Consider the following 21,007-nt stretch of genomic DNA (forward strand, 5'->3'; position numbering starts at 1 on the left):
TTGTATTCAGAGATGCTCTTCTACATGCATCTTGCCTTTTAAGTGGCTCGTTGAAATCTCGGCATTATCCTCTGACCTCTGACATCACGGACCAGAGAACGGCCACTTACAAGAAAATCTCCCAGTAGATCAGCAGCTTCTGAAATATTCATACTTTTTTGGCATCAATAACCATGTCATGTTCAAGGTCACTTAGATCACCTTTCTTCCCCGTTCTGATGCCCGTTTTTTCTTGACATTGTCTTCATATTTACATTCTTCAGTGTACTGAGTTTCTGCCATGTGTTTGGCTGATTAAACAAGTGTACCTAATATAACTATCAATGAGTGTAAAAAGCAAAGCATTGGTTGTATATCTGATTTACTCTTAATGTGTAGAAAGATGTAATTTATACACCACATTATACAAGTTACACAGGAATGCTTAATTCAGCCTCCACAGGAGTCTGAAGGGGAAATGGTTATGAGTCACCTTTTCATTTAGTTCTGCCAGCTACCACAGTGAAATCCAACATATCGTTGTTATAAAGAATCAAAATGGGTCAAATTGTTTGTGAGATGAAATATGGTGATGTAGCAGCTATCGTTTATCTGAATTACTATTTAATTGTTCTTTAATGTATTTTTTTATTACTTAAGTTAACTGTTGGTGTTTCATCAGGAAGGGTGTCTGTCATAAAATATTTGCCAAATAAAACCACAGGGAGAGGCAAGGCTGAGATGGTTTGGGCATGTAGAGGAGGGATACTGGATATATGGGACCAAGGATGGTGACTATGGAGCTGCCAGGAAGGAGGAAAAGAGGAAGCTCACAGAGAAGATTCATGGATGTAGTGAAGATGTGTGTTGTTGATACATTCCTGCATACCTTGGCATATGATTCCGGACCACAATACAGTTATTACTTTTAATGCATATAAGCCTATATTTTTACAATTTTGCACTATTATTTAGTTGGATTATTACTTTTATTTAAGTAAAAGGTCTAAACATAATAATTTACCATTTTGTTAAACACTTCTTCAAACCAAAATATTCTTGAAACCTTTGTGTTGAATTAAACTCTTTGTTTACTGTATTTATTTATGATCAAACATTCATAAGGTGAGCTTCCCACTACTATGAAATTTTACTTCCACCATTTGCCAGGCAGATCTGAGTCAAAATCTAAAGTCCTTATCTCAAAATGTCTCAAAATCTCAGAGACGTGTAACCTGAAATTATTTGGAATTCTTAAGTCAATATTTGGAATGACAGACAACAGAAAATATTTTTCTTTTTTCAGTGGCAGAAACAAGCTTCCATATCCCTCCCCCCTACAACATCATTTAAAAAAAAATCCTGAAAATGCCTAGACAAAAGGAAAAAACCTCATTTTTCCCCTTACAAATATATGTTGTTTAACCGTATACTTGTGATTTTTTATTTATTTATTTTTTGGTCAATGTAAATGTACAAATGTCCTTATAATTACTCGTATTACCCTTATGATAATAATTATCTCCATGATGCCATAGGCTTGACCTGTCGAGTTTACCTCCTTTGTTAGGTTGTGCAACTACATTTCCCATAGTTCCTTTGAGAGTGGCTACTGTGTTGGATGACAGCTATCCGGCGCCGAAACACCGAAAGATACTCAGACGACAGAGCCATGGCGGCCACGGGTGGAGGGAAAATTAGAAGCAGGAGATATCATATTGCCGCTAAACCTTACGCCAAGAGTAAACAGGTAAACAGAATGAACAATTTAAGTTTAAAGCCCGTTTCGAGGACCGTACAGTGACTGTAATGCTTGTATTCTTGAGGTCTTGTTATTGTTTAGTTGGAGACATTTTGTGGCCTGCAGTTAGTGCTCGTGGCCTCCACGCGCTGCTAGCATGCACAGGAAATGCTAACGGCTAAAGGCTAGCTAACTAGCTCATAGGTTAGCAAAAGCAGGCGGGCTTGACAGTCAAATCGCAACACGGTGTGTCATTTACATTAGGTTACGAGTGTTGATTAAGTACTCATTCACATGCGAGAAGTTGAGATGGCCAACATTTGTTGAAGTCGTGAGTTTTTAACTGTTAACAAAGTTCGTAGAAAGCGAGGAAGTAGGATTCTAGCCGTTAGCCGATGGAGCTAGTGCTAGTGGACGCTAGTTTCGGGGAACGGCGCATTGTTGTCCTCGGTTCTTAAGTTTTGAGGCGTCATACTGTTGCAGGTAGACGTGGCAAGATGGTTTGGTTCTAAGTAACAACTGTCTCGGGGTACACATAACTGTTTTCCATTTTAAGCTTGTGTTGGTGGGCTGGGTGGAAACCTTTTAAGTGCTAGGCACCGTTAGCCAAATCAAAGCCAGCTGAACTGCGCAGAGAGCATTGGCTGCTTGGAAACCCACATGGTTACCTTAGTGGGTATATTTGCCGCCTGGACAGCGGTATTGTTGGCTTTAAGACCACCCTGTGATCTTAATGGTGGCTAAGACTATCTTGTGTACTTTTGTGTTTTTGTCAGTTTAAAAAGAACTCCAGTTAACTACAAGTGTATTGGCTACTGGAGTGCAAATTAACTGGAAATCTTTCTTCCTTTCTTTCTTTTTTTCGAGAAATATACAATCGACTTTCCTTGACAATCGTCTTTAATAGTCGTAGTTGTACAATCATCAGCACCAGCACAAAGTTGTCACATTTATGAATTTCAAGTAAGACAGGATTTTGGATAGATATTATTAATGATCAAGATATATTGATTATACAAACAAAATACTACACATTTTTTAATTCGACTCTTCTGGGTTTCATGGTTTTTGTTTTCCTCCCGTGTTTGATGCTCTGGATCAGGTAATATCACAAATCAAGTATAATCAACATGTTTCTATCAAGCATTATAATTGATTGTATTCATACGACTATGTTTGACTCTTTACAAGTTGTGGCAGTGATTTATTAAGCTGCTAATTGACCAGAATCCAATTCAGGGTCACAAGGGCAGAGGGCTGGAGCCCATCCCAACTGTCATAGAACGACAGGTAGGGTACTCCCTGGGCAGGTCGCCAGACTGTTATAGGGATAATGCATATACACAGAAAAACATTCACACTTCTACCTAAAAGCACCAGTTAACCAACAGCAGAAAAAGAAGATTCATGTAATTTTCCAAGCTCTGCTGTTGTCGTGCCAGTGTCATGTTACAGCTCTTAACAGCATATCTCACATAATCAGCAACCCAGATTTTGCATAATTCAGCATTGATCCCATGGCAATGTACCCTTTTGACTTCGCACATAGTGTTAAAATAGAAATGGCATTCATGGTAACAATGAAGACAAGTACATGAAACTGTGGCATGAAACACAAAAAGAAGTTGAATAGTTTTTCACCTCTGTAACATGCGAGTCAAGGTTAAGTCTTTTTAAATTGTGCATCGATTCAATAGCACATGATGCAGAAGTGTTTGAACTTTCATATTTAAGTAAAGTCTCACTCACCCTCAAACAACAATTACCCAAATCTTATTTACAGTTTAAAAGATAGGTTTAATTTTTCATCATCAGTTTTGTTTACACAACACTTTGTTGAGAAAGCAGAAGGAGCTTGGTAAGACATGCAGTGTTTGTGCTGTTTCTGTCTTGATTCACTTCTAAGATTGCAATTCTTCAAAACAGTCGGGCTGGCTTCACTATAAGAGCACAAATTTAATTAGATATTGTTCACTTCAGGCTTCTCGAGGTTGACGTGCAGTTCGTGCAACACTCTTGGGTCTTAGCTATGCTACTGTGTCTACAGTTATGATTTTTTTTTTTTTTTTTTTTTTTTTTTTTAAAAGCAACACTATGGTGGTGCTTATGCTCATTTTTCACATTTTATACACATGTGAATACACTAGTGTATTTGCACACAGGGTAAAGTACAGGGTGCCCCACAGGTGTGTGGCATAGATAAGGAGGAAGGAAGGAGCATATATAGCTTATCAAGTGTTGAAAGTCACTGCGGGGTACATGGTGTCTCCAAAAGATGCACTTGCAAGCTGGTGCTTTTCCTCAGAGCTTCCTTTTCTGCCTTCTCTTATCACAAACAGCATTGATGTCTTAATATGAAGACACCCAAGTACAGCAATAACACCAGACTTTACATTAAATAAATGTTTTCAATAAACGTCTTCTTGCATCAAAAGACCACCAATTTAGAATCCACTTAGTCACTTATCACATCACCTGTTCAAAAAGCTTAAATCTGAAGAAGACTAATCTTTTCACCTGCTGTTTCAGGTTACACACTGAAAATAAGGCTGCTAGGCTGAGTTTTTTTTTTTGTTTTCTTTTGTTTTTAAGAACAAACCAAAAGTAAAATGGTCTGTGTGCTGAAAGTCTATTTGCCACATAGCTTCAAATTTGGCAGGTTCTTGTTAAACTTAGCTACAGGCTGAGAGATCGGTCAGTCCTCTCTCTGGAACTGTTTTCACATTTGGTGTCTCTGGTCAGGATGCTTTCTGAAGTTTCCTTTTCTCACATTTTGCAGTCAGTATGAAACAGTTCATATCAGACATATTAACACTGCTGGAAATATTCTGTTTGGTTTAGCTGATGAAGCTAGCAGAGCATAAATGAGTTAGGACGCAGGCAAGACTGCTCAATAGTGCACTGGACTGTCCTCACATCAGCTCAGTCTGACCTCACACAAACTTTTGGGTGGATATTTTTCATTTGAATTGATTAATGTGTAGAAAAATTTCCCAAGATCGAATCCATATGTGAAAACACCCTTTTTACCTTCTTAGTATGAAGATTAGCTTGCCAGTATGCCAAAGAGACAGAACTACAGTTATGTCATTACTTTACACTAAAACAAGAAGAGTGCTATCAATGAGGGCACAGTGTTCCTCGTGTTTAGGTTGTATTTTGTGGCAGAGGCAGGGAGTATATGCACACTGCAATAGCAGTTGCTCATGGGCATAAATTATTAACTTGTAACGTGCCATGTGAAAACCTGTATAAAGTTCAAATTTTTTTATTAAAAAAAATTCTAAAATGTAAGAACTTATCGATTAACATGCAAAAAAAGTTTAATTTATCTGTGTTTAATTGTTTTCCATGACTTTTTAACTCAAAGATGTCAAATTATGACCGATGTTTATTGTGGTTTAATAATTACACAAATTGTCACCTGTAGTATGTTCATAAATAATTAAACTTCTGATAATGTGCATTATCATAGCTTATATTTCGGAAAAAATCACTAAGCACTAATTAGCTGCTCTCCACTGAGTGTCTCCTGCTGTGGATGAGTTTCATCATTGTGGACTGCAGTTGCTAATGGTCGAGCTCGCTTTGTAGCCTTAGTGAGCTGTGTGTAGAGGTCCATGACCAAGCTCTCTAGTTGCTGTAGTTTCTAGTTAAAGTGAATCACAGTTCTTCTGCAGGACAAATTAAGGACTGCTGTTGTCAACTGCAGTCCAAGATGGGGAAGTTGGAATACAAGGCCCAGAGCTAAATTGCATAGACTGATGAGCTACCGAGTAGGGAGACAAGAATGAGGGGAACTAAATTAATTGTAGATTGTTTTGTTCTCAGAGATGGCTTAAAAAAGTTACAAATCATAAAATGTGTGTCCCAGTATAACTGGGTGTTGAAATGCATTTACTTTCTATGCATGGTATTTAGAAGATTTGACTCCTCTGCATCGACAGGAATTCATCCAGTGTTTGACCTGAGTACAGTGCAGAACGTCACTTGCTCAGTGTTTCACAGAAGCATGCACAGTGCCTGACCCAATTTCTGTGCTTGTTTTGTTTTGCGCCAGTGAAGACGAATAGAGTCTCATTGCAAATGACGGGCTGTGCACTTGATTCAAATAAAAAAAATCCAATGTATAGCTGTAGTTTGCTAATCTGCAATGTCCAGGGTTTTTATGACTCGGTTATGTGGAGTTGATTTACCACAAGTTTATTAGGTCTTTTGACTGAGTATGGGATTTTTTTGTGTTTTGGTGTTAAAAGTGAAAAATCCACAAGACTCAACTAGCAACACTTTTAGCAGGGAATTTTATTTTACATACATTGCATAGTGTCCAGTGCTAGTTGTCAAAGGAATTTTCAAATGAAACAGCTGCAAATACTGACTTGGTTTGTTTTTTATGTTTAATTTAAATATTATTTATTTTACACCCTTATTGACTCTTTCCTCTCCCCTCCTCTTGGTTTTATCAGCAGCAGTCAGGCCTCATCAGTCGAGTGACAGACACAGTAAAGAGCATCGTTCCTTCCTGGCTGCAGAAATATTTCAAGAATGGCGATGCTCCTGAAGGAGGAGTGGATATACATGGGACAGAGCAAAACTGCAAACCGCCTCCTCCTCCTAATGGTAGCGAAGAGGGACCACCTCCCCTCGATGGACGTGACTCCCCAGAGCCAAGTACTAGTAACACAGGTGAGGGGTCTTTCAGATCATATGGTTAGTGGTGATATTTTTTTTGTATTGCTGAGCTCACCTGTCACATTTGTCCTTCTTACACAGAGCCCTCAACAAGCAGAGCATCCCTGAACTTTCAGGAATATGTGCTCTCGCGACCTCCTCTTAGTCGCTCCCATCTCCACTTCACCCCACTGGATGCCTCCTCCCCAACTTTGGGGGCTTCCAGTAGCCTCTTCTCACAGCCCTCCACCTCCTCAGCCCCTGGACCCTTTTCCACTGGCTTTTCCTTGGTAAAAGAGATTAAGGATAACCTGTCACAGCATGAAGATGATAACATCTCCACCACAAGTGGATTCTCCTCCCGTGCATCTGACAAGGGTAAATAGATGGCAGATTTGTGTGTTTAAGTGTTTTGTAATGTAATCTGACATAATGTAAATATTTAAAAAGTGGCAGCTACAAACATGAAATCCGCAATGTTCTGCATACACTCGCTTTTCCTCCAAAGTGGGTTGAGATAGTGGAGCAGTTAGAAGAAATTTAATTCTCAGTTGATGAGTGAATTGAGCCTCAGTGTTGAGTTCTTTGGATCTGTTGTGCCGTTAAACCGGTCTGTGTTCAGACTATTTGGCTACTGTTGTTAAAATGTAAACACACAACTACAACCCCATATATAGCCTTGACCGCAATGTGTTGGACTTCCATACATTTGCATATGCAAAGCTGATTTCTTTATTCCAGGACTCTACCCTTTGAATACTGTTTGTTCGTGGGATGAAACCATGTTTAGCACAGCTAGTAAGGTAATTACAGGATGAAGAAAGGGAGTCTGAACAGATTTGACGTAAAAGTTATAATTTGAGTTGATTTTTATGATCTTCTTATAAACATTGTTTTTCTCGCCTCAGACTAAGCAGAACTGGTGATTTTGCTTTTTGGATACATTTTTAGATTAAAATGCAATCCAGTAAGTATTGCATATGTGGATGGGCAGTTCAGGTAGAGGGGATCTAGTATATACAAACAACTCAGCCACATAACCAAAACAAAGTGCTGTAATTAAAATAAATAAATAAATTACATTTTATATCCCACACTTTTTGGACAGATTTTCAAAGCCCTATAGAGCCACGGCTAGAAGCTAGATTAACACACTAGTGCTCTCTTGAATTATAGAGATTTTCAGTATCTCTTTCTTTTTCAGATGTCCCCACTTCTAAAACGGCATCACTTCCTCAGCTTTGGTCCCCGGAGACAGACAGAACAAACTCTGGACCTCAACCTTCCCAGTCCAGCCTGAAAAAGCCTGCTTTCAACCTGTCTGTCTTTGGAACATCATCCAATGTGAGTGTTTGTCTGTCCAACAAGATCCTGAATCTCTCAGCATGTAATGTTTCTAAAAAGCTCTTAAAAAAAGAGTTTCATACATGTTTTACCAGGGTGCCATGAGATGAGTGAGGAACATGATTGGGTGAAGCTTGCTTATCACAACAGCTTCATGTAAATGTGCTGATCTTTGCTTCGAAGTGCAGTCAAATGTTGATCCTTCGAGCTCTAAATTATAAATTTACAGTGATATTTTTGTTGGATAATATTAGGGCGATTATTTTGATAGTCGACTAGTTACCGATTATTTTTACGATTAGTCGACTAATCAGATCATGCATCTATTGGACGTACAACGTACAGCTTATTGCACCAGCATGCATCTGCTCTTATATAACTATCATTAGCTTACAGTTTTAAGTGTTTAAGGTATGTGCTAACTAAAAATAAAGACAAGATGATAGTTTATTACATTTTAATGAAATTTGCTGATTGTCTCGGTGAAGTTTAATAAACTCAGCCATCTGCTCCTTGCTATCTAAAATATAACAGGACACTGGAGTATATTCTCTACCATCTCACACTTCTGATGATCAGTTGTCTGCTTGACGTTTATACATCTGTGTAAAAACTATAACTTTAAAACTAAACTCAAAGGCCTACAGGCTGCCTCAATAATGTGTAATTGTTTTGTGTAATTTTAACTTTGTTTGTTCGTATGTATTTGTCTTGAAATGTGCTGCCTCTTGGCCAGGACTCCCTTGAAAAAGAGGTCTTTGATCTCAACGGGACATTCCTGGTTAAATAAAGGTTAAATAAAAAAAAAAATCTCAGCCAAACCGATTTACTCAGGAACAAATAAAATACTGAAAAAAGCCAAACAACATTGTTAAGTTATCTAAGTGACTTGTACATCACGTTTGACCTGAGTAGCGAAAGAGGGCGGTGGGTTTGAAAACAATTTGCCGGGAGTTCGGTGTTCTCACGGGCTCTAGTGAGCCTTGAACCCCGGCTAGCTATCGAGCTGGTGGGTAACAGACGTCTCCGAAAACGTCGGAGCGCTTTTGAAAATATGTGGTGTCTTGATAAACTGAGCAGATATTTGAGGTTTACACAGCTACATTCTCGCCTGAAAATATGCTAAACGTTTATTTTGTGACCCAGAAAGAATAATAAGAGTAATATTAAAACTAACTAGCTGCCGCCATTGTTGGAAACTGAGCAGGGCCGCGCTATGAATTCTGGGACACAGCTTCTTCTTCTTCTTCGGGGTTTAACGGCAGCTGGCATCCTTGTACATGCAGTGCTGCCATCTTCTGTTTCAGTCCGCTATTACACTCTTAAATTCTACTACTTATTCCTGCATCTTTTGGGATCTTACAAAGTCGACTATTAAATTAGCCGTCAACAATTTTGATAGTCGACTAATCGTGGCAGCCCTAGATAATATGTAAAATCACTGTTACTATCCCTCTAAGAGACAATATCTTGTTTACAAGATTACTTTAGTAATGTTAGGCTGCTTTACATTTACTTTTTGAGGCCAACCAATTCATAGCAAGTAGCATTGCTGTTCAGTCTAGCTCTGATTTTAACAAGACAAAACAACAGTTGAATATTTAAACAAAAAAGTAAGAGTAACGCCTAATACAAGTCTGAGCTTGTCGGACATGTTTTAGGAAGCTCTAATGTAACAGTTAGTAATTCCCTGTAAAACCACATGAGATTATAATAAATTAACTTCTAAGAATATGTGAAAGCTATGGTTTGACCAGTAAAAGTCATAGTATACCTTTGACTTTCATTGTATATTGAAGGCACTATAACACATATTTGCAGTTTAACTTTGCACTTGATTTATTTTGAAATGTTTTTCTTATTTCATGAGTTAAAGTAAAGTAAATCATAACAAATAGCCCTCTCATAAATTAGGATAATAACTAATTTAGGAATGTATGAAAAAATGACTCAGAATTATATTTACCTTCCTCCGTTCCAGTCCACTTTAAACAGCACTGTGCTGAACTCTAGCCAGCTTGGAGATTCACCCTTCTACCCCGGGAAGACCACCTATGGTGGTGCAGCTGCAGTCAGGAGCTTGCGCAGTCGTCCTGGAACACCGTATCAGGTGAGCAAGATGATGGTCATGTATGGTGTTAAAACAGAAGCTTTTATTGTTACCATGGCACCGAGTAGCAGTCTATCGCAGTAGGTCTTATGCGTTGTATTTTATTTATTTATTTTTTATTTGGTTGGTACACCCTTGTAAAACATAATATTCATGCATTCACTCTGTTACATTTACAGGTGTGCTTGCATTTATTTTTAATGTAGCTTGTGTTGAATAAAACAGTGAAAACATGGGTTGCACTGAAGTATATTTTTAATCTTGTAATAAAAAGTGTCTATATATCAGGAGTTTTTGGATTGTCTAACATTGTAGTAGTTTGCAGTAGTTTCTGAGGGTCGGATTTGATCCAGAAAAACACATGAATGCCCTGCTAATGTAGACTGTTGTTCTGGTAGTGTAATGTAGTCCGGCTTATCCAGGTAGACAGTTTTATCTAATAAAGTCCTTTTTCTTCTTCTTCTTCTTCTTTTTTTGTCTGGCTGATGTTAGGATTATCTGCTTTTGTGACCACAGTGATTGGTACCAGATGTAGCACGTAGCTAGCCAACCTTGGCTTGATTGTTTGCTAATGTTGCCTTTGGCAAAATGGCACTCAAAACCACAGCAGTTTTGTGTTTGTTGAGTTTGTGTTGGAGTCTGTTTGGTGGAAGCTATTAGGACTGTGTGGTATGATTAAAATCTCATATCCTGATATGTTTCTGTTTTACATGAGAAATTTTGTACTCAGGACTGAACATTACTCATTCATATACGATTATTTGTCTCTTTTATTTAAAACTCATGAGCAACTGTTTAAGAATGTAAAAATGCGACTTTATAAAGTCTAAAATACTTCTTAAAACTAAATGATTAAAGACCCAGCATAAAATATTATTATACAAAACATCAAATATAAACATTGTACCTTAAAGGTTCACTCTAGGATTTATTTTGACCATGTGATGGTTCTTTTGTTTCTCATTCGTAAACTTGCTCCATATTCGTTCATATGGTTCTTTCATAGGTGGTCGAATAGGTTTGTGGTGGCCCGTTTTGCGGACCACTGTGCGGACCACTGTGCAGCATAATATGCAAAGTACAGTTTGGTCTCTGTCAGACTTTCTGTAACTAAACAAAGTTCTTGATACAGAGGTAGTTCCTGGGTTAGCAGTAAGATCCTTCATTTGTCTCAACTCACCGGTCTCTCTTTCCGAGCTACAATGTGTGTTCTGTCTCACCTCCACTCGTCATTCTGGTATTCATGTTTCTGTTTGCATCCATGTGTTGCCATGTAAGATTGCCCACCATAATACAAATGATGATGAAAATATCGCTGTAAACGGTGTATTTGGCAACACAAGGAAATATATAAGTGGTTACTGGAATCCATTTCAAAGCTGTTGTTGCTTACTTTTGGTGATGTGAATGAGAAGGAGGCACAGCATTCAATTTTTGTCCTGCGCACAGACACCAGTCCACACGCTGTTGGGTGTAAAATGCTAGAGAGGTTAAAGGTATAATATGCTCATATATTGGCAATAATTGTGTTTAATAAACAATAAATGTTGCATAGAGCATGTTTAAGATGTTGGAGTAAGTTGTTTGTTTGTGATACTGACATTATAGTTTGAATATTGATTAAACTGTAGACTGAAGTAGTTTATCTGATATGCAGGCCCCGGTGAGGAGACAGATCAAGGCCAAGCCTGCTGGTGCTCAGCCCTGCGGGGTAACCAGCGCCACAGCCAGACGCATCCTGCAGTCTTTGGAGCGCATGTCGAGCCCACTTGCTGTGAGTACACACATGCAAGATGAAATTATACTTTTTATTATACTAGTTTGGTGTCCCACACGGAAGTGAATATGCAAATATAAACATTGTCGAAATGTTCTGGCAGGTGTTCCTGCTTAAAATCTTTAAACCTGATGGACATTTATTTGTCTTCATTTACAGGATGCCAAGCGAATCCCTGCAGCAGCCTCATCCCTCTTACTGTCACCAGTAAGAGCTTTTAATATTCAGCATACACATCTGTGACACTTTGTACATTGCAGCACATGATGTGAGGATAAACACCCCAGACATTGAGAAGCTGGTTTATATTATTTTGTTATACTGACACCACATCCAGCCCAAAAAGTTCTCACTTGAGTTCTGTCTTGCAGCCAGTGGATGGTGTAAATCCAGATGCGTTACATCTCCTGTCTAAAAGGAAACGGGTAAGTACCAGTTTTAGAATATATGTGGCCATCAAAATTTTAGTTAGCTCATAGCTGTCCAATTTTAGCCTTGTACCTCTGGTTCGTTAATAACGGTGTTGAATGTGGGTGAAAGCTTGTGGTTGCAGATCAACATCTACATTTCTCAAGTGTCCTCTGCAGTGTGCTTAGTGATACAAACAGGAGATCATTGTACAAGTGCAGCAGCACTTGTTGCAATTTGTCTTCATGTCATTTCTGTCCCCTACCGGTTTGGTCTCCTTTACGCTTATTAACGGGAGTCTCCTCAGCTGTTCCTCACTCTGTGTGTATCTCTTATGTGTCCTCACACACCTGTGAGCAAAACTCTGGCAGGCTCATGAAATGGTGTTAATGTGCGCTGTATTAAGTGCTGTCCATTGTTAAATTGTGCCAGCTCTGGAATGAACTTGTCCTCAGTAATAACTGTCAGGCGTTGCCAGCTGTAACAGCTGCAGTGCAGAACAATGGTGTATTCACCCTTACAGGTCTGAACAAGAAACCCTGCTTACCCAAACCAGGGCTTTCATGTGTAATTTCTGTTTTACTCTTGGCATGGTTCAAAATATAACCAAGCAGTTACTAGAATTTTCTTGGTTATGCCTCTTGAGGCAGTGGTATTTTATTTTTGTTTTTCTTTTAGTCTTACATAAGCAATCCTGATACGAACCCCATATTTTTAAATTAAAATATAATCTTGACAGTCCTCTGTGGGTCCACATTGCAATTTCTTTATGACAGCATCTGAAGGATTGCTATAAAGTTATCTTTGAAGTACAATTTTATGTATGTTTAGTAGAGCTGGGCGATATGAGATTTTTTCATATCACGATATGTTTTTTTCATTTCAGGCGATAACGATATCTATCACGATATAAGCCAAATAACTATATTCGTAAGATTTAAATGTGCCGTTGCTCACAAGTAAAATGTGAAATAATCAGCAGCTTGTTTTTATTTAAATATTTATTTCCCATAATAAGTTCAACAGGGTAGATGTACTTAAGGAACATGAGACTTTTTCAGATAAATAAAGGCAAATATTGCAAACTACACAAAAGGCAGCCGCTAAAGCGTTTAAGTTTCAAAATAGAACAAACAAAACAGACTAAATTGTCAATTCCACTTAGAAACAAAATATTAATTCTAAAAATAAATCTTAGTTTGTTTTACAGAAGAACAGACAAAACTGACTAACTTTTGTCAATATCAAATAAACTGAGAACTAAAAGGAAATTCTCAATCTCTCCTTGTTGTATAGCTTAGCTTTTCAAACAGTTTTAACAGTTACTTTAGTCTGACAAAAGCCGAATGACGAATTAGCGCTTCCAGTCAGAGACTGAGGCTACGTCCACACGTACACGGGTATTTTTGAAAACGGAGATTTTCCGTTTTCGTTTTAAAAAATAATCCCGTCCACACATAAAGGCAGAAATGAAGGAAAACGCTGCTATGAACATGCCAAAGCAGCAGGTGGCGCTAGATTCCTAACCGTGCCGAAATGTTGGCCAATCAGAAGACTAGAAGCCTCGGTGGGAAAAAGTAAACAAAGCTGGGGCATAGAAGCAGAACCGAGTCGTATGTGTGGACGGACAGTAACTGTGTGTATATGTAAGCATTTAAACACTGCAGAGAGTAGAATTAACAGTAACAGTATTGTAGAAATTCATTTCACCGAAACAATAACGTGGCGCACAGTGTGACGCATGCACCAGTTTATTGTATTTCCAGACTTGCTTTCGGCACAATTTACAGTGCACGCTACTCTGTTTTTTGTCAGACTTGAAATAGCCGAAATACCTTCACACTACGGAACTTCTATGGCTCTTCCGTTTGACAATCTCTCCGGCATTGGAACCATCATCTGTTTTCTCTTCGGTCACGCTCGGTTGATTTTTCTAGTCGGCACACTCATTTCCTCCATTACGCGCTGGCTCCATTACCCGCTGGCTGCTTCCCAAACAAACACACGTGCGGCTTGGCACTTGTGCTGTACGTAACAAGCCACGCGAGGTCTATCGCGATAGCTTAATTTCTCTATCGAGTAAAAGTTATATCGCGATACATATCGTTATCGTTCTATCGCCCAGCTCTAATGTTTAGAGAAGTTGATGTTCACATTTCAGATCGGTTTCATTTTTGAGTAGAAAGGAATGAACTGTTTCTGAATATGGACACAGAAAAGACCAAGAATCAAACACTGCCCTCTCAGTTAACTCTATTTTTATTTATTTTTTTTCTCCTAAATCCAGATGGACTCTAACCTTCCACCGGTGCAAAAACTTGTGGTTCCTGCTGCTTCTGTGTCAGGAAACCGCTCTGTGTCCTTCAGGCCTACTTTAACCCCCGGAGGAGTGACTCGAGCTGTAGACAGGACTGCAAGAGATACGGTTAGTTGCACGGTGGTGCCTCCCGCCATGATATTTCTGTATTTGACTGTAGCCAGTCAGAATATATCAAATATAAAAACTGTTTGTAATCCCTTTGTTTTTGCATTATTCCCATAGCACACAAGACAATCACCACAGCTTCCTGAAGCGACCCCAGGTCCATCTCAAAGGTAAAACAGTGACTCTGATTAATCAGGTTCAAGTCTAACTTAAGAACGATGTTCCTGTCTCTGAGAAACTGAGGTAACAGTTTCCTCAGTCCATTTACTATTCTTACATTTTCAGATTTATGTCCTGCTTAAAAATCTTGTTTAGAATTTATCTCACAAATTAATTTATTTTAGTCAATTTATTCAAAGTAAGAAAACACGACAAGTTAAATGATTCAAATGGTTGTTTATACCTGTATTTGTTGTTTGTTTTTGTTGTTTTTTTAGCACAAAGAGTTCTAGTGGACCAGTTTATCCTCTGTCCAGCACACCTGCAGTCAGCAGCGTGAGCTCTGGAGGAGGAAAGATGAAGAGAGGGAAGACCAGTGCTCGGCCCTCCTCCAAACGTCTGGAAGATGAGGTGAGATCTTGATTTATCTAATCGTGATCTTTTTGTAAGTTATCACAGTCTTCATCCAGTAAGAGAAACAAAGGTATAACGTGTTGCTTCTGCTTGTTTTCTGACTGCAGGTTGCGGAGGTGCCAGAGCTCCCGGCCATTTTACTTCCCATCAGCACATCTGCATTACCCACCTTCAGCTTCTCTTCTCCTTTGCCGCCGCTCAACACTTCCACTAGCTCCTCTCCCAAGATCCCGGCTGTTACTCCTGTTAAGGAAACAGTCCCAGATAAGGTACGTCTTAAAGCATCCAAGTGTTTTTCTATCATAAAACTGCGAGTCTCAATTGTTAATTGACATCAAAACAAACTTTGAACTAGTTCAACTTGACTTTACTGGTGAGTAAGTGACTGAAATAATGCTTTTCAGTCAGCACCAATTAGGGATTTTTTTTTTCTTTTCACTTTTTACAGGATCCACCAAGAGCCTCAACACCACTTTTCACATTTTCCTCCCCTATTGTCAAAACCACTGCTGCTAGCCCACCTTCCTTTTCCCCCTCTGTAAGTATTTTTTCTACTTTTTTAATAATTACACAACCTTGCTTTAGAAGGTTAAATTGATAATTGTTTCTCTGTAGGCTGGATTTACTTTTAGTGCACCTGTAGCCAAGCTGGGTCCTTCTATGGTGAATGGAAAGCTGACCACGCCCATAGCAGCAGCAGGTAAGTGTTTTGTGTCACAAAAATGCCAGAGGCCCTTTCACATACATTGTGACAGTATATTTAAAATAGTGCTGTCAGCATTAATCTCGTTAAAATGACGTTAACACCATAACTGCATTAATGTGGCAAATCTGTTAACAAGTTGCCGCGGATTGCCTGTGCGTAGGGCAGCAAGGCGTCAACGTGTCAGCGCGGTTAGCTCGTTAATGGATATTTGCCTCGTTAATGCAGTTATGGCGTTAACCTAATTTTCACAAGATTAATGCTGGCAGCACTATTTGATTGTATTGAGCAAGGTGCAGCATGGTGTCGGCTGGTGAGCACTTGCTAATGTGTGTTGTACTGAAATTTTACTGTTGTGCAGTGTGATGTGTATCTGCATGACAGTTAGAAAAGATGGTGAGCAGCCACAAAGAAGACACAGTACAGTCAGAGTGAAGCACCCATTTTGCGCGGTTCCTTCTACTGAAATGATTTATGATAAATGGACTCATACTTGTATGTAGGGCTGGGCCATATTATACCGTTCACGGTAATACCGGTACAATGTTAGGCAAGAAAATTAAAAAAATCAGAAAAGAAAATATTGCGATAGAATATGGGTAAAACGCGCATGCACAGTGCCTTTTTTCTTCATACGCACATGGCTGAAAAAGCATGGCGGCAACGGAGAATGAGAAGGGGAAAGCCAATCGTTGAGTGAAACGGATGACCCAGTTTGTAAAAATGGTGCCACTTCAGTGATGTGGAACTGGTTTGGTGTTTGTCTGTCAGATACCCACCAAGTATACCCACCAAGTACTTTACCAGGTGTAACTATGAAGTTTAACTTCCAGGCATCCATGAAAACAGAATTTATTACATTTAACGGAGTTAGAAGTTAGCAGGAAGCTAGCGGAAGTTAGCTCGCTAGTTTCGCTAGTTACCTAAGCATGATATTGCATGTTCTGACTGAGAGATTTCTGAAAAAATTCAAACGTACAGCTCTGCTGTCACTTCCAACATAAATGAAGACAAAAAACTAAACAGCAGTGACGTTTGTAGGGTTACTGAAGTTGGGCTAGGTGGTATATAATGATGTGCTACGTGATCGCTAGCGACACAGCTATGTTAGCATAACATAAACAGTGAAGCTGCAGGATAAACGCTAATACTTTTCCACTTAGTAAAAGCTAACGTGAGGGTTCCTGATGGTTAGAGACAAATGCAATCGCATGGCAGGATGCTGTAAACGGACCAAACTTCAGTCAGGAGAACAACTGAGATAATCCATCCACAATAGAAGGTTAGTCATTAATATACTGCAACAACATGGGAATAGAGCAGCTGTGATAGAATACAGCATTAATGAATCAATGTTACAGAAGCGGAGGAAGCAAGAAGAATGAGTTGAATAAAATTTGATTTATCTGACTGCTTTGTTTTGCTTAATGTGTCTTATAATCCCGTGCACCTTATGGTGCACTCTGAAAAAAAAAATGTATTTGACTTTTTTTATTTGGCACACTGCAGTTTAATGTTGCAAAGCACCTCTTTTTAACTTCAGTGGATATTATACATGGTTATGCTCAGGATATGTCAGCCCATTTCTACTGGAAATGCCTTTGGTTAAACTTTCAGCAAGGAATTTGCATTTGCACTGTTAAATTTTTATATAGCTTTAATGCACATTAAAAACAGCTGCTTGTTTAAGTGAAAATAAATGGATGGGTTTTTTGCACTAGTAAAGTTGTGGAGTTGTATTTTGTATTTTGTCTCACATCAATTATATCGTCAGTTATATCGTTATCGCAAATTTTCAAATATATATCGTGATAAATATTTTTGGCCATATCACCCTGCTCTACTTGTATGCTTTCCTTCTACTCACATTGAGTATGCAAAACATTTCATACTACAAGTCCAATTCAGTACTTTTCCTCTATGCCTAAGCATTTTTCTAACATTCACATGCTGGTGTCTGACGTTTATTGGCAGAGGAGCGCTGTTCCGCACATGACGTCACCCTGTTAGAAGTAATTGTGGAGTGAGCTCTTTGAAGCCTAAATCATGAATTCTGGCTTCCTGTTAGTTTGTATCAACTGAGAAACCTTGAAATGAGTTTTTGGTCTCATGTTTTCATGTTTACAGTAAAAGCAGCTGTAAAAAAAAGCACAGAAGACTTTGAAGGACCTTTCAAACCAGCCAAGACCTTGAAGCAGGGCAGCGTCCTCGATCTTCTCAAAGCCCCTGGTTAGTCTTTGTATTTTGTGTTATCAAAAATTTTCAGATGTTTGACTTTGAAGTTCATTGCTTTAATTAATGTTCTGGTTTCTTCAGGTTTCGCCTCTCCAGTCGCTCAGATATCCCCAGCTCGCGATGCTACTCCCCAGCAGACGTCCACACAGTCCACTGCCCCCGCCTCCACCTCTGCAACCTCCTCCATTTCTTCAACGGGGTTTGGTGGTTTGTTCAAACCCTCAGCAGACTGGACCTGTGATGTCTGTTTGGTTCCGAACAAGCAGTCAGACACGAAGTGTGTTTGCTGCGCAGCCCCACAGCCCAAGTCTTCATCCAAATCCATGGACAGTAAACAGTCACCCTCCACCTCTGTTGGGCTGGAGAGCAGCAGCAGCACTAACACCACCTCTACCACTACAACCACAACAGGTTTTGGCACAATGTTTTCCAAACCTGCCGGCACCTGGGACTGTGATACCTGTCTTGTTATAAACAAACCGGATGCAGTAAAGTGCGTGGCCTGCGAAACGGCCAAACCCGGAACGGGACTCAAACCCTCACTGACTCTTTCTTCGGCCTTCTCGCCGGTTAAGACTGTATCTACTCCTGCAGCCGCAGTTTCTACAGAGTTCACCGGGTTTGGAGACAAATTTAAAAAACCTGAGGGTGCATGGGAATGTGATACCTGTATGGTGCAGAACAAAGCAGAGGACACAAAGTGTGTGGCCTGCACGAGTGCTAAACCAGGTAATGAATTAAAAATGTTGCTTTTCTGTTGCTGAATCTTGGCTTTAGGTTGCACCAGCTCTCCTTTGCAGTTTTTCAACTTATATATATATATATATATATATATATATATATATATATATATATATATATATATATATATATATATATATATATAAAAATGTATTTATTTTTTTCCCTCATGATCTCATCATTGACTGTGCAGGAGCATCAGCAGGAGCCTCTTCATCAACCAGCAGTGCCCCTGTGTTGGGATTGGCAGAAAAGTTCAAGAAGCCGGAGGGAGCCTGGGAATGTGATGTCTGTCTTGTGCAGAATAAAGCATCTGATGTACAGTGTGTCGCCTGTCAGGCAGGCAAACCTGGAGCTAAAGTGGAACCCAAGGGTAATAAATGCACTCTACTTGCAGTATTTTTCAATAGCATGTAAATACTAGTTAAGTGTGTAGGGTACTAAAAGGTTTTCTCTTGTGTTGTTGTTTCATTACATCACTTTTCCCTCTTTAATTGTGTCCTCTCGTTTCAGCCTTTGGTTCTACTTTTGGTTCCTCAGCCAGTGGAACCTCAGGATCTTCTGCCTCTAGTACTGGAGGTTTTAAGTTTGGCACATCAGACAGTACTTCAGCATCTGGAGCAGGGGGTTTCAAATTTGGAGGCTCGCTCACTGAGTCGACCTCATCTTCTTCATCAGGTGGATTCAAATTTGGAGTACCGTTTGGAAGCTCCTCATCAGAAACCACTTCTAAAGGCACTACTGCTACATCAGGGTTCAAATTTGGCAGCTCGTCTGAGAGCTTTAAATTTGGGGCTGCCTCTAGTGATGATAAAAAGTCAGACCAGCCTGCTGCAGGTTCTGGGTTTAAGTTTGGAGCTAGCGGTGGGATAGCGTTTGGAACTGGATCTTCTAGCACAGAAGGCAACTCTTCTAAGGGAGGCTTCACAATTGGACTTTCAAAACCCGAAGAGAAAACAACAGTCACCTCGACAACCTCCTCATCCTCCATTACTTTCACGCCTCCCTCCTCTCAAGAAAATAGTAACAGTAAAACATCTTCGAGTGACACAGCATATACAGACACCGGCTCAGGCAGCATCTCAGCAGCCACAGCCGGGTCTGTATTTGGGAGATTGGGGGAGCCGAGTTTGGCCACCAGTGCACCACAAGTAGTCCCTACTTTTGGGTCCTCACAGGCGGCTAAAGAACCCGCTGCTCCTACATTTACCTTTGGTAAGCCAGAGGAAAAGAAGGAAGCGGTTACCTCCTCTGCTCCGTCTACCTTCCTCTTTGCTGCTGCAAGTAAGGATGCAGATACTACACAGGCATTCACTGGTGGCTTTTCGTTCAGCAAGCCCAATGCTCCAACAGAGCAACCTCCACCTGCTTTCACTTTTGGAAAGTCAACAGACAAGAATGAAACATCATCTTCAGAAGCCCCAAAGCCTACCTTCGCTTTTGGAAAAAGTGCTGCAGGTACTTAAATTTCTGTCACTTAACAGCACTTTGGGTAGATTGTGGTTTCTAGACCATTCATGCAGTTTCTTTTACTATCATAAAAAATGCTTAAGCAATTCTGGGATTTAGTATCTTGCTGCAGTTCAGTAGATTCATTTTATAAAATTTTAATCTTTTTCTTGCAAGAAGATGCCAAAGTATCCACGTTTTCACCCTGTGATTGTGTAGGTCTTTTGTGCTTAAAAAAAACATTCTACTCTCTCATTGTATTACTAAGACCTCAGGATGTGTGATAACCTGGAAACATCTGTTTGTCTTTCATTGCTATGACATGTGTGTTGGTGCCTTAAAAGGATACTGTGGGTTTAATTGCTGTTTTATTGATCTCTGTCATGATCTCGTCCTGCACAGAACCTGCTTCTGCTGCTCCAAAACCAGCTTTTTCTTTCCTGGCAAGTAAACCAACCAATGTCACCAACTCCACCACTTCATCGTCCTCCACCCCAACTCCCAGTCTGTTTGGTGCTGCCAGCGGCAGCAGCAGCAGCACCTCCACATCGGCCCCAGCTCCCTCTGCAGCTCCAAACACTTTCATGTTTGGTCAGCCTGCTGCGGCCTCCAGTGACGCTCCTCCAGCTAAAAACTTCATCTTTGGCCAGAGTCAGGACAGCCAGCCACCTGCCCCCTCAGCTGCGCCTCTCAACTCCACTTCTGCTCCTGCTCCAGCTCAGCCTTTCATCTTCGGTTCTCCAACCAATGCTGCTGCTGCTGCTGCTGCTGCTGCTGCTGCTGCTGCTCCTGCTCCTGCTGCTGCTGCTGCTCCCACCTTCAATTTTGGTGCAGCAGCGCCCTCTGCTGCC

At 39.9% G+C, this 21,007-nt stretch overlaps 1 protein-coding gene across 2 annotated transcripts in view; it reads left to right on the forward strand.

The window, feature by feature from the left end:
• The first annotated feature begins 1,582 nt into the window (after nucleotides 1-1,582).
• The window catches only part of nup153 (nucleoporin 153), a 22,355-nt gene continuing 2,930 nt past the window's right edge, over nucleotides 1,583-21,007 (forward strand). The window contains exons 1-19 of one of the 2 annotated variants that reach the window (XM_085445376.1): nucleotides 1,583-1,729; nucleotides 6,187-6,406; nucleotides 6,494-6,769; nucleotides 7,596-7,735; nucleotides 9,717-9,845; nucleotides 11,503-11,619; nucleotides 11,782-11,829; nucleotides 11,994-12,047; nucleotides 14,318-14,455; nucleotides 14,573-14,625; nucleotides 14,893-15,025; nucleotides 15,136-15,297; nucleotides 15,477-15,566; nucleotides 15,644-15,728; nucleotides 17,859-17,960; nucleotides 18,048-18,695; nucleotides 18,901-19,080; nucleotides 19,221-20,165; nucleotides 20,559-21,007. The exon at nucleotides 20,559-21,007 is cut by the window's right edge and continues 10 nt beyond it. In XM_085445376.1, the coding sequence (XP_085301502.1) occupies nucleotides 1,601-1,729; nucleotides 6,187-6,406; nucleotides 6,494-6,769; nucleotides 7,596-7,735; nucleotides 9,717-9,845; nucleotides 11,503-11,619; nucleotides 11,782-11,829; nucleotides 11,994-12,047; nucleotides 14,318-14,455; nucleotides 14,573-14,625; nucleotides 14,893-15,025; nucleotides 15,136-15,297; nucleotides 15,477-15,566; nucleotides 15,644-15,728; nucleotides 17,859-17,960; nucleotides 18,048-18,695; nucleotides 18,901-19,080; nucleotides 19,221-20,165; nucleotides 20,559-21,007 (4,098 nt within the window). In that variant the 5' untranslated portion in view covers nucleotides 1,583-1,600. The remainder of the gene's footprint in view (nucleotides 1,730-6,186; nucleotides 6,407-6,493; nucleotides 6,770-7,595; nucleotides 7,736-9,716; nucleotides 9,846-11,502; nucleotides 11,620-11,781; nucleotides 11,830-11,993; nucleotides 12,048-14,317; nucleotides 14,456-14,572; nucleotides 14,626-14,892; nucleotides 15,026-15,135; nucleotides 15,298-15,476; nucleotides 15,567-15,643; nucleotides 15,729-17,858; nucleotides 17,961-18,047; nucleotides 18,696-18,900; nucleotides 19,081-19,220; nucleotides 20,166-20,558) is intronic. The other variant, XM_085445377.1, reaches the window with a different exon arrangement.

Source organism: Copadichromis virginalis, linkage group LG22 (assembly GCF_057382275.1).
Source record: "Copadichromis virginalis isolate Kocher_CV1m ecotype Utaka linkage group LG22, C_Virginalis_male_GT1.1, whole genome shotgun sequence".
NCBI lineage: Eukaryota > Metazoa > Chordata > Actinopteri > Cichliformes > Cichlidae > Copadichromis > Copadichromis virginalis.